This window comes from Pelmatolapia mariae, linkage group LG5 (genome assembly GCF_036321145.2).
Source record: "Pelmatolapia mariae isolate MD_Pm_ZW linkage group LG5, Pm_UMD_F_2, whole genome shotgun sequence".
NCBI classification, from domain to species: Eukaryota; Metazoa; Chordata; class Actinopteri; order Cichliformes; family Cichlidae; genus Pelmatolapia; species Pelmatolapia mariae.
In genome coordinates this window covers 11,500,795-11,518,736 of record NC_086231.1, presented here as the reverse complement: position 1 = coordinate 11,518,736, position 17,942 = coordinate 11,500,795, and the positions used below count along the sequence as shown (strand labels likewise).

Here is a 17,942-nt window from a genome sequence, read left to right as displayed (position 1 = left end):
TATGACCCAGAGTGAGGGATATCAAGTGTGGAACAGTCTGTCTAAAGACGTGGAAAATATTGGCGAGTTGAGTTAAAACCACAGCAGGAACATGGAAGTAGGGAACTTTAGACATTTTAATAAAAGATAATGGTATATTAGATGTATTTGCACCAAGTAAGCAGTAAAAATATGCCTAAATTGAGGATATCAACCCCCGGGAAATTAAGAAGAATAAGAAACAAAAATTAAATTTTAACTGATAACTAAGAAAGGAGAAGAAAAAGTAGTTTGGGGTTCATTGGCAGGAGTAAAACAGGAGAACTGAATATCAAAGCATTAAAACTCAGCCCAGCAGTTTTTCTGCCAGTCACACCTCCATAGATGATTATTTTACCTGGCACTTATGTGACATATACACATATATACAGTCATGTGAAAAATAAAGTTTTGACAGGGAACTATGCAGTTCTGTGAAAAACCAATACAGCAGCTGTAGAACAACTTTTAGCGACAACAAATTCAAGTTGTTGTGGAGGAATTTGGGGCAACTTTTCTTACCGGCGTTGGTTCATGTAAATGCAGACATCAGTTTACTCGCGGCTCTCTTAAGGTCCCACCACACATTTTAACTGGGTTGAGGTCTGGAGTTCCACTGGGCCACTGCAACACCTTTCAGACAATCTGCCTTAGACTTCCTGGTGTGTTTAGGATCATTGTCCTGTTTCAGCCAAGCTCTAGCTGTCAGGCAGGCAGCTTGCAAACTAGCCATATTTGTTCAGTTTTTGTTTTTTGTTTTTGTTTTTTAAAATTATACTGTTATGAGGTTTTGTGTTTTTACTTCTTTTTTTTTGGCACACCCATAAAAGCTAAGTATAAAAGCTAATTGACTTTATAATTGACTTTTTATGGGGTCAGGAACCGTAAATAGAGCTTGCTTTGCTTTTTGAAGTCTCCCACCATCTATCCAGGCAAGGAGGTGGCAGTAATACACCTCGGTGCTGGCTGTCAACCACCGGAAAAAATATAGGAAGTGGAAAAAACGGACGGTTGTATTTTGCTCAGGCACATCTCAGATGGCATTGTTTGGGGTCCTCACTGGAGGCTCGGCGCCAGTCTCCCCGGTAGTCGCAGCAGAAGTAAATACGAGCAAAAGTCAGAAAAAAACTGTCAGAGGAATCGGGGTGTTTAGGGACTTTGGACCTTCAGGCGTCCAGCAATGAATCTGGAACTGCTCGGTAATGAATTAAGGATGAATATCTGTTTTCTGTACACGTTACTGTTCGTACGGCGCTGTTGCTTTGTACCTATTATGGTTAGCATCGCAAGTTAGCCTAGCATGTTAACAGCAGTCGATACGAGTGCTTGTTAAAATCTCACAAATAATTAGAAACACGCTGTTAAGGTCTCCTAAAAAGCATATTACAATGGTGCTTAATATATGAGATCATAAATATGTAGACGTAAACAGCTGGAAGCAGTAGACGTAGTAGGTGGCTAATGGTAGCTTCACATAGTGTGTTTGAATTAAATAGGTTTTCATTTTTTTTTATGTTAGACTACAGTTGTTTCGATAAGGTTTTTTTGGGGGGTTTTTCTTGCAGTTTCTTCGCATATTAAGTCGACATCGGACTTTGACTTGCTGGCTTTTTTTCCGTTAAAAAACAAAACAAAACAAAAACTGATGCACAGCTTGTCTCAGTGACAACGAGTACTGTCAACATTTTGGGGGAAAAACATATTCACCAAGAAATTACATTAACTTGACTATAAGGATATTTTACAAATATAAAAACAGGTTTAAGCTGCCATTCATTCAATTTTAACTGTTTTCGATTTACAGTATGGTGTAAAAGTATCGATGCAGCCGTCAGTCCTTTATAATTTGCTTCCAATGAATAAGACCTTGTTGTGATGTTTTTAAAGTGGTCCTGAGCAACACTTCTCCAAGCTTTATAAAGGGCTGTATGAAGTTTTTCTCTGGATACTGGTTGCTTGTCCACTCATTTTCATTTCAGTTCTAACTCACTTTACTTTCAGGCTTTTGCAAAAATACATTTATTGTTCCCATTTCTTTAGTTGAATTTACAGAAAATACAAATGCTAGCACAAGTTACTAAAAATACCATACATTTATGTTTGTCTGTTTGTTTTTTGCACCAACAAGGTAAATTTGCAATAATGGATTTTTATAACCCATATTTTGGCATGGTGTGCAGTGTGTCAATAAAATAAATTCAGGAATCTGGACAAGTAGAGGGCCTTAAAAAAATAAACCCTCATCTACGACAGATTAACAGCATCTGAAAGTTATGTCCGTAAGCAATAGGGAAAAATCCAGCAAGACCTGACATAGGACCTGAGAGATGCACCTGGTACTTCAGTTGATCAGTTTTCTGTCCACTGAAGTCTTATCAGAAATGGTCTTAGTGGATAGGTGGCTGCCAAGAAACCATTCTTAAGGAGGGAGAAAAGGCTGCTGTGTGCTAAGAACTGGACTGAAAATCGGTGACAATGGGCCTTATGGAATGATGAATCTAAATATACATTATATTCAAATCATCATAAATATATATGGTGGAGGAAAAATAAGGGAGCTACAACAGCAAATGTCTACAGCTATCTGTAAAACATGGTGGAGGCTCCATCATGGTTGAGGCCTGAATTGCAGCTAGAGGTGTTATGGAGCTTGTCAAATCATGGAATTATGAACCCAAAAAAGTACCATCAGATTTTGGTTAATCGTGCAATATTATCGGCGTACCATTGGATTAGCATTGACTTCATTTTCAGCATAATTCCAAGAACACCTCTAATACGGTAGAAGCACACCTGGATAGAAGAGCACACAATGGAACACCATCAGTCATGGATTGATCCCCCCCCCCAAAGCCCAGATCTCAACATTAGACAAGAAGACTGGGGAATTATTCCTGAAGACTGCTCAAAGAAATTACAAGAAAGTTTGTCTAAGAGAGTTCAGGCTTTGTTCAAGAATAAAGATAGCCATGCCAAATAAATAAATAAGAATAGTATGAAATAAGAATAGTATGAACTTGTAACTGTACTATGTTTTAGTACATAGTACACAAAGTACTATGTGCACGTCTTTTTTGTCCTAGGCAGTTGTAATGAAGTCTACATATAAAAGTTTTGGGGCTAGGTGTGGTTTGGTGAGAGAGAGAGAAAAGCAAAGTTGATATATTAAAAAATAATAAATAATAGAATAACCACTCTCATTATTGGCTTTGTCTGCTATAAGCTTCACAGAAAGTGTGTAATGTGTTCAAGGGCTGCTTAGGATAATTAGCATGATCTCTATTCTAGTTCCTGTTTAAAAACTCTAAGCAGTGAAATGAAGGGGTTTTTCTCTGATTTGCAAAAAAAGAAAGAAAAGGAAGCAGGGTGTGCAAATCATTTGACTCCAATAATAATTTAATCCTTAAAACATTTATACGAAGAAATTTGGATCTATAGGACCTTCCTCGGGCCTTACTGGTAGCCATGTGGTGTGCAAGTCTTTCTTGGTTTTTTTTGTAACTGTATTTAATTCAATATGTATAAATCAATTTAATATGTATTTAATATAATGTATTTAATATTTAATTTTACTTTATTTGACTGACTGTGACTCTATGAGAATGAAATAATGAGTAGTAAAAGTTTCTGCTCCAGCTGCCACGTCTTTGTTATTAATCTCTCTTTCTGTTCTTCTCTCAGAATCGTTTGGGCAGAACTATCCAGAGGTAAGCCACCAGTTTTTAATACTCACAAGCAAATTTAGTTTTTTGCTCTGAAAGTCATTGAAACAGCTATATGAGTGTAATTGAATCTTCTAATTTTGAGCGCAGTCAGATTTAAAGCCTTATGTATAGATTTAAGATTTTTTTTGCTATTGTTTGTTAATGTCTGTTTTGATGACAGGAGGCAGATGGCACTCTGGACTGTATCAGCATGGCCCTCACCTGCACCTTCAACCGCTGGGGAACCCTGCTGGCTGTGGGCTGCAACGACGGTCGCATTGTCATCTGGGACTTCCTCACACGAGGGATAGCCAAAATCATCAGCGCACACATCCACCCAGTCTGCTCTTTATGGTGAGAACATGTTGTTTGTTTGTTTGTTTGAGTGGATACAAGTGAGGGAACCACGTTCAGTTTTAAACTCAAAATTTCCTGCATTCTGATGAATTTTTATGAATTTGTGGCTTTCTGATGGGGGTAATATCTTTATTTATGGAAAGGCAAGCAAAAAGGCGAAAAACGGGCTTTAAGTGAGGTTAAGAGTTATAATTTCTGCTATTTGAAGTGACCGTTTTAGTCACTGTTAAAGAATTCCTCATGGTTTGTTTACATATGTGCAGCTGGAGTCGAGACGGCCACAAGCTGGTGAGTGCCTCTACAGACAACATCGTCTCCCAGTGGGATGTCCTCACGGGAGACTGTGACCAGAGGTTCCGCTTCCCCTCACCAATCCTGAAGCTTCAGTACCACCCCAGAGACATGTGAGTGACCTGATCGTGTCATTCTGTACACATTACCAGAGTTGTGTAGTTTTGAGGTTTGGCTGTGGGTCAGATTTAAAGAGCAGTGATGCTGATTATGGGCTTTGTCCAGTGTAATCAGTCTTCAGGGTAATGATTTTATGCTAAGAAGAAGTGATGTATGTTGTAGGGACAAGGTGCTGGTGTGTCCCATGAAGTCAGCGCCAGTCCTGCTGACGCTGTCAGATTCCAAACACGTTGTCCTGCCTGTGGATGATGACTCAGACCTCAACGTGGTGGCAGCCTTCGACAGGCGAGGTGAATACATCTACACTGGCAATGCCAAAGGAAAGGTAAGCTTCAATGTCACTTTAGTCACTGTATGTTTCATTCACATCAGTGCTTTCCACACGCGCTGCTGAACTTCTGTTTGTTTTTGTTTTGTTTGTTGGCATTACTCAGCTCTAACATTCTGATGGGGCATTAAACAGTCTCAAACCTCCTCCTAAAGCTTTATTTATAGTACTTCATTGATCTCCGCCAGATTGGGTGATGCCATTGTTTGCATCTCCTAACCTCATTGTCACATCATTTTCTGGAGTTCATGTATGAAAACAGCTCTATTAAATTCTGATATAACACCTTCACTGTTGCGGTGTGTATGTTGGGCGAAATCACATCCGAACTGATAAAATAATGAGTGAATACTGAGCTATTTGCACATTTTCACCATTTATATTTCATACTCAAAGCAGTTGTCATCCCATGTTTCTGATGATTTTCTTCTCCCTCTATCTGCTGTTACAGATCCTGGTGTTGAACACAAACACTCAGGAACTGGTGGCTTCATTCAGAGTCACAACAGGCACCAGCAACACCACAGCCATCAAGTCCATCGAATTTGCACGAAAGGGCAGGTGAGTGGTAGCAGTAGGGCTTTCTGTATGTAACCTGGAGTGATGAACACAGTCTAGAGATCACAATCCAGACAATTTGTTCCAGTTAATTTTTGGTTTTCAGTATTTAAATTCTGCATTCTGTGGGCTTAATCCCTCTTGTTAATGCTGAGCTTTTCTCTCTCTCTTTGTACATGTGTCCTGTTTGTTATGCAGTTGCTTCCTAATAAACACAGCAGACCGGATCATCAGGGTGTATGACGGCAGAGAGATCCTGACCTGTGGCCGGGACGGTGAGCCTGAACCTATGCAGAAACTTCAGGACTTGGTAAACAGGTACATCTATGCAGATACATTTTTGGAATAAAAGTCATGCCTGTTTAAGGAGTGAATGAGCCGGAATAGTTTTGCAGAGGAAACTGCAGTGTTGATCTGACATGCATTCTTTTGGTATGCCAAATGTTTGTGTGGAATTAAAAGCTCTTTCAAATACTGTCGGTAATTTGATAGCCTTAAAATCTGATTTTCAGGGTTGGTGTTGTATTTTGGAACATCACCTTTGTTTACATGTCCATCTGTGTTTCTTGTGTTCAGGACTCCATGGAAGCGATGCTGTTTCTCAGGGGATGGTGAGTACATTGTGGCTGGTTCAGCAAGGCAGCATGCCCTCTACATCTGGGAGAAAAGCATCGGGAACCTGGTGAAAATCCTGCACGGAACCAGAGGAGAGCTGCTCCTGGATGTCGCTGTAAGTGCTCTCAACACTGTGCATGAAGATTAAAACACTCAGTTATGTTGGTCTATTTTCAGTTACATTGAGACATCACATATTTTAAAATGACCTTTTTTAAACAAATCTTACCTTTGACCTCTTTCAGTGGCATCCGGTCCGTCCCATCATTGCCTCCATCTCCAGTGGAGTGGTGTCCATCTGGGCTCAGAACCAAGTCGTAAGTGGACAGTGAGCATGAAAGCTGAATGAGCATGAATGAACAGCGTTAATCTCAAGTGTTTTTCCTCTTATGTTTGTTATACTTAGCTTTAAATATTCAGATCCACGGCAGATATTTAAGCTGTGGTAATTTAAGCTTTAATGACTTAACTTGGTGCCATTATTGTGTGAATGTTTTGTTTGCCTGCAGGAAAACTGGAGTGCTTTTGCTCCAGACTTTAAAGAGCTGGATGAGAACGTGGAGTACGAGGAGCGAGAGTCGGAATTCGACATTGAGGACGAAGACAAGAGTGAACCCGAGCAGACAGGTAGGTAACAGGTGCAGCTTACATATGGCCTCACATACTGTGCAATTATTAATTTGTGTAGTTATGACTTCCTTTAGTTTTGTTTATCTAATTCTTAATTAGGGCAGGGCAATATGACCAAAAATATTTATCAAGATATATATTTGAAAATTTGCGATAACGATATAACTGACGATATAATTGATGCGAGACAAAACACTTTACAACTCCAGAACTTTATTATTGCAAAAAAAAACCCATCAATTTATTTTCACTTAAACAAGCAGCTGTTTTCCAAAAGTTGATTCTGTTCATCTGGACGTAGCGTTTTGTAGAGACTTCAGACTGAAGAAGTCACTTGGATGAGTGACGAAACGTTTCTCCCACAAAACGCTACGTCCAGATGAACAGAATCAACTTTTGGAGATTTACTTTCCTGGATGATTGAGAATGCATCAAGAAGCAGGTGTTTTTTTTATGTGCATTCAAACTATATACAAATTTAACAGTGGAAATGCAAATTCCTTGTTGACAGTTTAACCAAAAGACATTTCCAGTGGAAATGGGCTGACATATCCTCAGCATAACCATGTATAATATCCACAAAACTTAAAAAGAGGTGTTTTGCAACATGAAACTGCAGTAAATAACCCAAAATGTGATGTCCACTTATGTGGACGCCAGGTCCTAGGAGGTTAATGCTGAATTCTCTCACAGCTGCTCTATTCCCATGTTCTACTGCATGACTTGAGTTTAAAATCCGCTTCATACGCACGTCTCTTAACAGGTGCCATTTTGGAGTCCTTATACACACACAATACGGTAATATTGAATATTGTTGAAGCACAGTACGTATCACTCTGCGAGGCTCCTGACTACGGTAGCCGCAATGCTCCGACAATCCATCAAGCGCTGCGGCTTCGTAGCTTACCAAAGTCGTACTGAAACATTTTTTGACAGATTTTTGAGCGCCGGACAAAAACCAAACCAGTTCCACATCACTGAAGTTGCACCATTTTTACAAACCAATTCTGGTTCATCTGTTTCATTCAACGATCCGCTTTTGCCCTTCTCATTCTCCGTTGCCATCATGCTTTTTCCGGCATGTGTGTATGAAAACAAAGGCACTGCGCATGCGTGTTTTACCCATATTCTATCGCGATATTTCATTTTTATAACATTGGCTAACATACCGGTATTATCGTGACCGGTATGATATGGCCCAGCCCTATTCTTAATTATTAAATGACTTCTGTTTTAAAGCTCTTTTTGTAACATCTTCGCTGATCACACAGTGGTTTTTTTGAAGTATAAGAAGTGTTTATTTGCATGTAATTTAATATGGAACAGCAGAAGAGTCGTTAATATTTGTTCCTACTTCTTGCTGAATACAGATTAGAGGGTGTGTCTTTAATATGCAGTGGAAAAGTGACTCAAGTCTACTCAAATATCAGGCTATTGGGGTGTATATACAGTATATTCCAGTGTGCTGTTGATTTTAATGCACAAAGAAAACTGAGGCAGTACTTGGAGCTGTGAAAAAAGTAAGCAGATGACAGATTTTTGGTGAAAAGGCTATAGCCACAACCAATGTTCCCTCTAAGCTGCGCACGTACGCAATTGCGCACTGCTGGCACGGTCTCTGCGCACAGAAAATCTGCGTTGCGCACAAAAAAAAAAAAATCTAACCTGAATTGAAATTAAAATTAATACTTTAACAATTCTGTTTTGCAGTGTGAGTCAGTAAGTGACTGGCTGCTCCTGTATGGGTTTAGAACGATGCCACCTTATCCCATAGTCCAGCCAATCACGCGATTCACATTCATGTATATGCGCAGCTAATCAACGTCGTTGACAGGCTATGACAGCATCCTGTGCCGGTGCCGACACCGGTGTTTGAGCTGTCAAAGCGGCGTGGCTGATGTGGAGTTAAACCACGTTAATGACAACGTGTACAACCATTGGAGATGTGAGCAGGACAGACGGAACAATTGAAAGTGTGGACTTTATACCAGTTTTTAAATTGTGTTGATAGGCCACATAAAACCAGAGTTATGATAAAAATATATGCAATGTTTGGTTTTCTTCCTGATTACTATCGTTGTTTATATTTACTGTGGGAAGAAACGGTAAAAACGGCGTTTTATAAGGAAAACGCTCGAAAGCACTCTCCACCTGTGAGCAAAAACAAACCCCACCCCCCTCTTCCTTTCCTATTCGTCCAAAAAAGTACCATGTCGACCAATCAAAAAATGATATGGCAACGTGGCATCTAGTTGTTAAGAAACGGGGGGAAGTTTTAGGAGTGACGGCGGTGCTTTGAGATGTGAGAGATTTGCAACGTTTAGCGCAAATCTTGTGTAGTTAGTGTGTAGTGTAGTCAATAGTTTTGTTGTGTGTGTCAGAACAATGAGGCGACTGCTGAATGTTACAGGTGTTACAGGAGTGATACACCTCCTGTTGTCAGGCCTGCAGGTATCAGGCTGTTGTTCTCCTTTATCTCATAGTGGACAGAAATTATTTTTTGGAGTGGCACAAATAATTTGTGTGGCATCAAATTTGATGCAGAACAGCTGATTGTTCTGTAAACAGTGCATTTAAAAAAAAAAGCTGCAAAAAACTTTGTTTGCCAAACTCGGTATATAATATATATAATATAGTAACTATATAATTAATTGCCCAGCATTGGTCATTATATACTATATTTTGCAGACAGAGAGTTACAGGACTCTCTCCCAGACCACAGACTCATAATACAAGTCAGAGCTTTATAAAAAAAAAAAAAAAAAAAAAAGTTGTGTTTTCGAAATTGGAGTTCAAGTTATTTTTACTTTTAACATACTACACAGGTCAATGACTAGATTTTTTTTAAATTTTCATTGTAAGTGGGCTAAAGCAGTTAATTAAAAGTAGTCTAACATAAATGTAAATGCTGTCATTTGATTTGATTTTAATAAACCATGTAACTTGGATGGATTAGATGCTGGCGTGACCACAGTGCACACGTCTGATGTCGCTCACAGTGGTCCAAGGGATCGCTCAGGGAGTTTGTGTGTTCGCTCAGACACGTGAAAAATTAGAGGGAACATTGGCCACAACAGTGATGGCAGCTTTTCTGCATGAGATCCATACAATTAAACATTGCATCATAATGCAGAGATGAACTTGTGTCCACATTACAGGTGCAGACGCTGCAGAAGATGAAGAGGTGGATGTGACCACTGTTGATCCCATAGCTGCTTTTTGTAGCAGGTGAGAGCGCTAACACAGAGTAGAAAGAGATATCATATTTACAAAATCCAAAATTGCCCAATCAAATTGTAAATACCTATTAATAACTGGTAAAAAGGAGGCCTTCCTTCCAACTGTCATGAACGACTTGCTCCTCTTTATAATTTTGAAGGATCTTACCTTACAATGTAAAGTACCTTGGAACAACCATTGTTTGAAATTAGCGTTGTATTAATGAAATTGATCTGAATGTCAGTGGAAATGAAAATCTTTGTGGTTTCGTCAAATCTTCCAGGCGACCCTTATCTCATCCTTTAACTCATCCAAAACATTTAGTCTTAAGGGTTATGTTTTAACTCACCTCCATGTTTTAAATGTAACATTAAAACTGGTTTAATCATCAATCCTTTAGCTTATAAATCAGGACGACTGGAACCTCTCAAAACTCTATTTTAGCCATCTGGAATGCCTTAAAAGATCCTGCAGGTCTCTAACACACCAGGAAGATGATTATTGTTATAAATGTAAGTTTAAAAAAAGTGAAAAGTCTTATCTGTGTTTGTGTTATTTAGTGATGAGGAGCTGGAGGACCACAAGGCCCTGCTGTACCTGCCCATCGCCCCCGAGGTTGAAGATCCAGAGGAAAACCCGTTCGGTCCCCCGCCAGACGCTTCAGTTCAGTCTGGAGCTCCAGAGGACACATTGACTGGTGGTGATAAGAAGCAGCGCCAGCCTTCATCTGAAGGCGGTCCAGCCAAGAAAAAAGCTCGGACCACCACCATTGAACTGCAGGGGGTGCCCAGTGATGGTGAGAGAGAGGAGATAAATTGTTGGTGGTTAAAGTTACAAAAAGAAAATTTCACTTCTTTTCAAGAAGTTATAACATGGCCTTTTGTCTTCTCTCTCCTCAGAGGTACACCCCTTACTGGGTGTAAAAGGGGACGGCAAGTCAAAGAAGAAGACAGCAGGCCGGCCCAAAGGCTCCAAAGGTAAAGACAAAGACTTCCCCTTCAGGCCGAAGCCCTACAAGGGTGATCGGCCCTCCTTTCCTGTGGTGCCCGATGCCCTGGGCAGCTCTGGCCTGGGAGGAGTAGGAGGAATAGGAGGAGGAGGAATAGGAGGAGGAGGAGGAGGAGGGCTGAAGGGCAGAGCAGAGGGGGGCCAGGCCACAGGTAAGCATGCTACCACCCATGATGATGATGATGATGATGATGCTGCTGCTGCTGCTGCTGCTGCCGCCTCTGAGTCTGGGAGCTGTTAGCCCTGCTAGTCTGACTGATGCCCTACCAGCCTGGCCTGTCTTCAGAGCACCCCCACCCCTACCCCTGTAGTGCTTCCACCCCTCCAACCCCAACCACACAGCTCACTAACAGAGACCCACCTGTTATAAAGCCACAGTCTGGAGGTTTGAACATGTGCTCATACCTAACAGTCTTTTTAACATCAGATCCAATTCAGTCTGAAAAGATGACATCAGCATACTGTGGTTACTCCATACACACCCATCTGTCATAAACACTGACCGACTTCATCTACAGGAGAAGAACTGTCAGATAGAGAAATTCCCTAACTTTATCCTGAGATCCTAATAAAATTCACACCTTAAATTTTTTTAAAATAAAAAAACCCCCAAAGAGATTTCCAAGAATTAGGATGATCTCTTCAGTTGTCTGTTGTTGACCACAATCTAAAGACCTGTGAAGAGCAAATTTGTCCGCAGAGACAATAAACTGATGGATGCTTTGGCACATCATTTTTGGGGACTACATAAAAAACGTCGCCAAACCTGTCCAGCAGGTGGCGGTACTGCACAAGTTAAATTAGATCCATGTGTTGGGAAAGTGGCCTATTTGTAATGGGTGTATGTGTCCTTAAAGCAGTGAAACTATGGGGCAGAGAGCCACTGTAGGTGATGCAAGGAAGATTGATGAAAATAAAATAAGTGAGAATGAAGTGAATTTAATTTTAATTCTTTCATCTTATATTATTACCTTTTATTAAAGAAAGATAAATAAGACTTTGTGGACGCTATTAGGCTGACCTCTAGTTCTGATTTACAAAATTTGAGGGCAGTGGGGCCTGAATTTTTCCAGTGTTTGAAGTAGTTTGAGAACCACTGCCTTAATGCATCATCTGTATTTGGCAAGGTATTTTTTCTATGATATTATAATTATTTAAGCTATAACACATTACCTGCGGTGTGTTGTGTGCAAGACATTTCCCTCCAGTTTGTGAAGCGTTGCTGTGTTTGATAGATCACATGGTCAACTTTAAAACATATATTGTTATGTGCACTCATCTGCTTGTTTTCTCTTAAGGATTTTTTAGGGACCCCTCCACTGTGCAGGTATAATCAACATTATGTTTGCTTGATCCTGACATCTTTGGCTTTTGTAATACATATCAAGTAAATTCATCAACACAGAGAAGTATTTTTAACATCACAGTTTTATTGCATTGTTTAGCTGCTCAGCTTTCACATCAGCCTAACTGCGCGGTCACTCTGGGCACAGCTGTCTTGCTTTCCAGCTGTCGGAGCTGATTGCACCCACTGAAGATAACGATTGTACGAAAAAATTTCCTGGAAATGGCTCAGTGCTTCTCATTGCTTGAAACAGTTGTAAGGTCTGTTCAGCTTCATCAAGATGCACAGGGCAGGTTAGGAGGGCAGGAAGTCAGGCAGAGCAGGTGGCATTTCAAAATAAAAGATGATGGATGCTATTTGATGGATGGTTTAAAACTGCGTTGGAGATGCACACTGTGTCTAGTCCAGGGCTAAGTGAACAAATTCAAACAAACACAGTTTGTTTTTAACTAACTGAACAGGTCTGGTGAACGAAGAAGTCCCTTAATTATTTCTTTGTGCAGAGCCTGAACCTGTTATTTGTAACGAGTCTGGGCCTGTGTGTTTGTTGACTGAATAGTGTGGGAACAGCTACAACGACAGTATCTTAGAAATGACACACCTGGCTGGCCAGGGATGAATACCAACCTTGAATTGACGTGCCTCGGGTCTAGCTTCTCTTTGGCCTAAAATGGGATCTTAGAGTTCAGCGTTTTGTTGTTTTTCAATAAATGAACAAAGTGGAAATCTGCTCCCAAAATTTCGTCAGGCTGTCATTGTAATTTCACTGCATTTCAGGTCAGAGAGCAGAGCTTTAATCAGCAGTTATCACAACTGAACTTAAGTTCCCGACAGCAGTGTTCCAGTTTATCAAACAGCACATTGAAGTGGCTGCATGACAAGCGAGCATTAAATGATAAATACATTAGTTTTCTCATGGGAAACAACGACAGTGGCACGCAAACTAAATACAGGAGAATGACCGAAACGTAATGCTGTGATCAGTCTTCCACAGATATTTGAAAAAGTTGACTGATTGTTGAGTTTTTCCCCACCTTTGTTATTCCTCCCCGACTGTGGCTTTTCACAGGTATAACCTCTGCTAACTGCAGCCTCGCTCAGACTAATCTGCCATCATTTAAATTTGTTGATGTTGGGCTGTGGTTGGCAGATGGGTGTTGACGTGCCCGTTGATGGGATGGGTGTAGCTTGTTTCCCTGACAAGTCTACTTCCTGCTTGGCCTTTGACCCTCCTGCTCCCACTCCCGCCTCGCTCCTTGGGCTTTTCATGTGATATAAATGTTTGTCTGCAGTGTTGCTGCTCAGATCTTGAGGGTGTGAGTATGTGTGTGTGTGAGAGAGTGAAAGAGATACCAGATGACGGTATACATTTTTTTTCTTTTGTATGAGTAGCAGGTGATGGCTGAGGTCCTGTGATTCACGCTGGTCTCTTTCCCCACATTTAGCGGTTTGTGACTTTGATCACATTCAACAGATTTTTTTTTTTGATTTTTTTAAATTTAGCTTCCTTCTTTTTGCTTTCACTCTTACAGCCACTGAAACGGAACATTTCCTGAACAGATGTTACATGTCATATGATTAAGATCCTTGCACCCCTTCCAGGAAGCGTTAAAAAGTAGCCCTGGACCTGTGACTAATTAATTTGTGTGTGAAAACATTTCTCTTTAGAAGTGTTTCAGCAGTCATTACATGTTGTACATTATGCTGAACTTATCAAAGGGAGTTCCACTCTTACAGGCCACACTGCGTATATTTTCACAGGAGGAAGAGTGAATCTACCAGCCAGTGTGCATTTACTAGTTGTTTGAGAATTTGGATTAATTTAATCGTAGCCAGAACTTTTTTGTGTGTGTGTTTTACGTCCATGCTTCTGGTTAATACTAAATCTAAACAAATATATGGTTTGTAGATGTGGAATATTTAAAATACTTAAAATTTTAGATGACTGAAATATCTGAAAATAATTAACTTGCTTATTAAATATTAACCAGTAAATTACAATAAAACTAATGCTGCCACATTCTTAATCAGGTGTTGCCACAGTCTTGCATCTTTCTTATCCAAATTTTTTTTTAAGTTTTCCTCCCTTCCTGACTCAACCCTCCCCCATTTATCTGGGCTGGTGGTCAGAAACAACTCACTCAGACACACACACATTACAAATGACGGGACAGTGATTAACCTTCGAGTGACTGACGGTGAGTTTTTTTTTTCTTCTGCAGGGAGTCTGGTCACACCGTCGTACAAACAGCACGACATCGGAGGGATGGACTGATCCAGCTCTGTGTGTTTGTGGAGGAACATCAGCAGGCTCAAAAGAAAGAGACACAAATCCTGAAGTGGTGTACAGACTGTGAGCGAGCAGCCTGTTTGGTGTGCAGACTGTTTTCTCCCCCAACCAGAGACCAGCGTCACAGGAAAACTCGTCAGCCCGGTTCTCTGACCGGACCCGTGAAGCGGCCGAGTCGTCACAGTAGAGGTCACACGTCCTCCGTAGGATTTCATCATGTATAGAACGTCTGTGTCCTAATAGTGTGTGCGTTGTCTTGCTTGTCGTTTTTATACGTATTAAAACATTCTGATTTATAAATAATGATTTGAACTTTGACTTTAATTTCAACTCTGAGCTTCTGGCTTGTTTTGAATAGCTCCTTACTGAGGATTGAAGGCTGAGGCAGATGAAGGTTTTCATGGGTGTCTGTTCAGTATCTGTCAGCCAATAACAAAAATTTTAGATGTACAAAACATGCCGACATGTTTGGTGAACAGCCGGATCTGTGTTGCAACAGCCGTCTAAGCAAAGATGATTCAGCTAATCCAGCTAAAAGACATGATCCCTCCATTGTTTCCTGGGTCCTCCCAGTAGGACATGGCCCAAACACCTTACCTAGAAGGTAAGCACTGTAGTCTTAAGCCATTCGATCTACGTGGGTTCATCCTGTGGGCCCACCACCTGTAGGATGAGCGGGAGGCATCTGGCACTTTGTGGATTGTGCGGCGGTTGAAAGTGGAGGTCCTCCTCAGCCCCTTAAACATTTCCTTCAATAAATTTTAAAGATGAGATGATTTTACCAAGGCAGTCACATGTCCACTGGTAGATCACGGCCTTATGAAGGAGTTTCTTAACAATATAAAAAAAATAGTACTATTGTTCTCGTTCAAAGAAACGGTGGTTTATTTAAAATTGGCAGCAGTGAATGGAAACAGTACAAATAAAATTAAATTTAAAGTCTAAAATAAACATTTCTCAGGTGGTGAGTCATCTGTGAAACACCCTGAACTGCACTACCTTGCTTGAAAGTGTTTGAGGATTAAAAACTTGCTGGCTTTACGGTAACACCTGTAACAGTTGATGCTGTGTTACATAAACTGTTGAATTGAATCACCGAAATAAAATGTTTTCAATTGAACAGACAAAAGTAAATTTATGTGGAACTTGGTAAGAAAAAAATACTTTGATTTCTTTTATCCGTGTTGCTTTCTGTCAGTCATGGGATTAGGAAATATCATAAATGAAAATTCTGTGCAGCATAATAAAAACCTGACACCTGTATCTGAAAATATGTAAAAAACAAACTAAAGACTTTTTAAAAAAAAAAATATGTGTGCAAATTCACACTCGTGACAATCAAAACTGGTGTGATTAGAGATCTTGTGTCTTTCCTGTCTGCATCTCTTTTGCAGTCAGGTCTTTGTTTTCTTGGAAATTGAGATTTACTTGTGTTGAATGTGCAGCAGAGGACACTGTTAACATTTTGAGGGAAGCAGCACCACCCCTGGCTTCAACTTTAGATTTACTGCTGCTCCACACCATGGATCTGGATTTATTTTTTTAAATATTTTTTCCAGATGCACAATATTAATTAATATTGGTACCAAGAGTATACTTTTTTGTTTGATTTTACCATAACATGCGATGGTTATAATTCCTTCCTTCCTTCCTGGATCCAGATGCTCATTCACTGAAGAGGTAAATTACTTCTGAGGGAAATTTCCAGATCTATATTTTCACTCTTGGGCTCTACTAAACTATCCTTGCATGATTCACAGTTTAAAATAATTCCTATTTTTCCTTAGGGCCTGGGTGCAGCCCTTCATTCCATATAAGGGACAACATTTCAGAGCCAAGAGCAGAAAAAACAGTTTGAAGTTTCAGCTTTTTATTCGCAGGTTTTTCCTCACTTTCACCTACACAGACCTCATAATTTTAAACTTCTACACGTTTTATCTGAGTATATACAATAATAACAGCATCTGTCTGTGTGTGTGTATGTATGACAGCAAATAGCAAAAAGCATAATCAGTCTTTTTCAAGTTCAGTTCAGTTTTATTTATATAGTGCCAAATGACAACAACAGTTGGCTCAAGGTGCTTTATATTGTAAAGTAAAGATCCTACAATAATACAAAGAAAAAAGAGAAAGCCCCAACAATCAGATGACCCTCTTTTAGCAAATGCTTTGGTGACAGTGGGAATGACAAACTTCCTTTTAACAGGAAAAAACCTCCAGGAGAATCAGTCTCAGGGAGGAGCCATCTGCTGCGACTGGTTGGGGGTGAGGACAGGATGACTGGACAAAGACTGTAGAGTGTCATATTTGCTTTTTTTTGACTGTCAGCAAATCAGAGGTCATTTTCTCGTGATGGTTGCTGGAGCTGAATGTTGATATCTTTTCCAAGAAGGTATGGCACAAAGTCAGAATACGTAACACCATAATAAACAGAAATGAAGTGTTACTAACATTAGCTATGACTGCCAGTGTTTACTTTTAAAGGAAGGGTATTGTATTTTTTTATATATATATTTTTTAATTTGTTCTTTTTCTAAACATACTTTACGAAGTTTGTAGTGCAGTAAAAATCAGATAAGAGTACCACGACAGATGTTTACTTTAATTAAAGAAACACTTTGTAGGAGTAGGCCATGGGTTTGTAAGTAACTGAACAAGAATAAATTGAACTTCAGCTATGTCATTTTATATTACAGTGCTTTTCTAACTAGGCACCTTATTCTCTTTCTCTTGAGAATATGTTCTTTAAAGCTATAATGCCTTTTGGTGTCAGTATTATCACTTTGACCTTCAGATCAATGTATTGAACTTGAAGAAGAGGTCAGAGGGCAATGTTATAGGGCTTGTTGTCAATTTTCAACCAATAAATCATTAAGCTGACCTTAAAGACTTTGGTGGATGTTAAGCCAAATTTAAATGTATTATTAAGGTGACCCCACTCTAACACTCCTACAAAGTTTTATCAGAATTAATTCAAAACTTTTTGAGCCATTGTGTTTACAATCAGAATGAACACACACACACACACACACACACACACACACACACACACTACCAGAAACATAACCTCCTTGTCAGAGGATAAAAAGACAAACTAAACAAGTAGCTGTCTTGGTGGAGGTAAAAATAATTTCTGATGTTTAATTTCAAATTGTATGTCAAATAAATGTATTCATTGCTAATACACTGCTTAACACTGAAGTGCATTTTAAATTTGAAAACCTTTTCTCAGATACATGCAGGTATTACTGATGAATCACACGGTTTACAGTGTTTTTCCATTTCTTATCCTCTATTTCACGTGTAATGTTGTCAGAAACAACACTGTGGCGTCTTTACAGTCCTTGAGCCCACCTGTCCAACCCTCTGACCAATCACAGTGGAACAGGCGGGACATGGGAGTACAGCCAACAGGGAGCGGCTTGTCAATGTGCGTAAAGAAAGTGAAGTTGGGCAAAA

The 17,942-nt window shown here is 39.8% G+C and overlaps 1 protein-coding gene across 2 annotated transcripts; it reads left to right on the top strand.

Moving 5' to 3' along the window:
* Window positions 1-1,077: 1,077 nt before the first annotated feature.
* Window positions 1,078-15,605, top strand: rbbp5 (retinoblastoma binding protein 5). Of its 2 annotated transcripts, none has more exons than XM_063473668.1 (14): window positions 1,078-1,217; window positions 3,700-3,725; window positions 3,904-4,076; window positions 4,343-4,483; window positions 4,653-4,815; window positions 5,270-5,379; window positions 5,575-5,694; window positions 5,953-6,106; window positions 6,237-6,308; window positions 6,501-6,618; window positions 9,780-9,849; window positions 10,401-10,636; window positions 10,740-10,817; window positions 14,416-15,605. In XM_063473668.1, the coding sequence occupies exons 1-14, from the start codon at window positions 1,199-1,201 to the stop codon at window positions 14,466-14,468; spliced, it is 1,533 nt and encodes a 510-aa protein (XP_063329738.1). In that variant the 5' UTR covers window positions 1,078-1,198; the 3' UTR covers window positions 14,469-15,605. The 2 variants fall into 2 exon arrangements, with proteins under 2 accessions (XP_063329738.1, XP_063329737.1); XM_063473667.1 differs by having other exon boundaries at window positions 10,740-11,000.
* Window positions 15,606-17,942: the final 2,337 nt, after the last annotated feature.

Coding starts and splice junctions, on each gene's coding strand:
- rbbp5 (XM_063473667.1), top strand. Junction 4,484..4,652: donor CAGTACCACCCCAGAGACAT/GTGAGTGACCTG, acceptor TGTATGTTGTAG/GGACAAGGTGCTGGTGTGTC. Junction 11,001..14,415: donor AGAGGGGGGCCAGGCCACAG/GTAAGCATGCTA, acceptor TTTCTTCTGCAG/GGAGTCTGGTCACACCGTCG.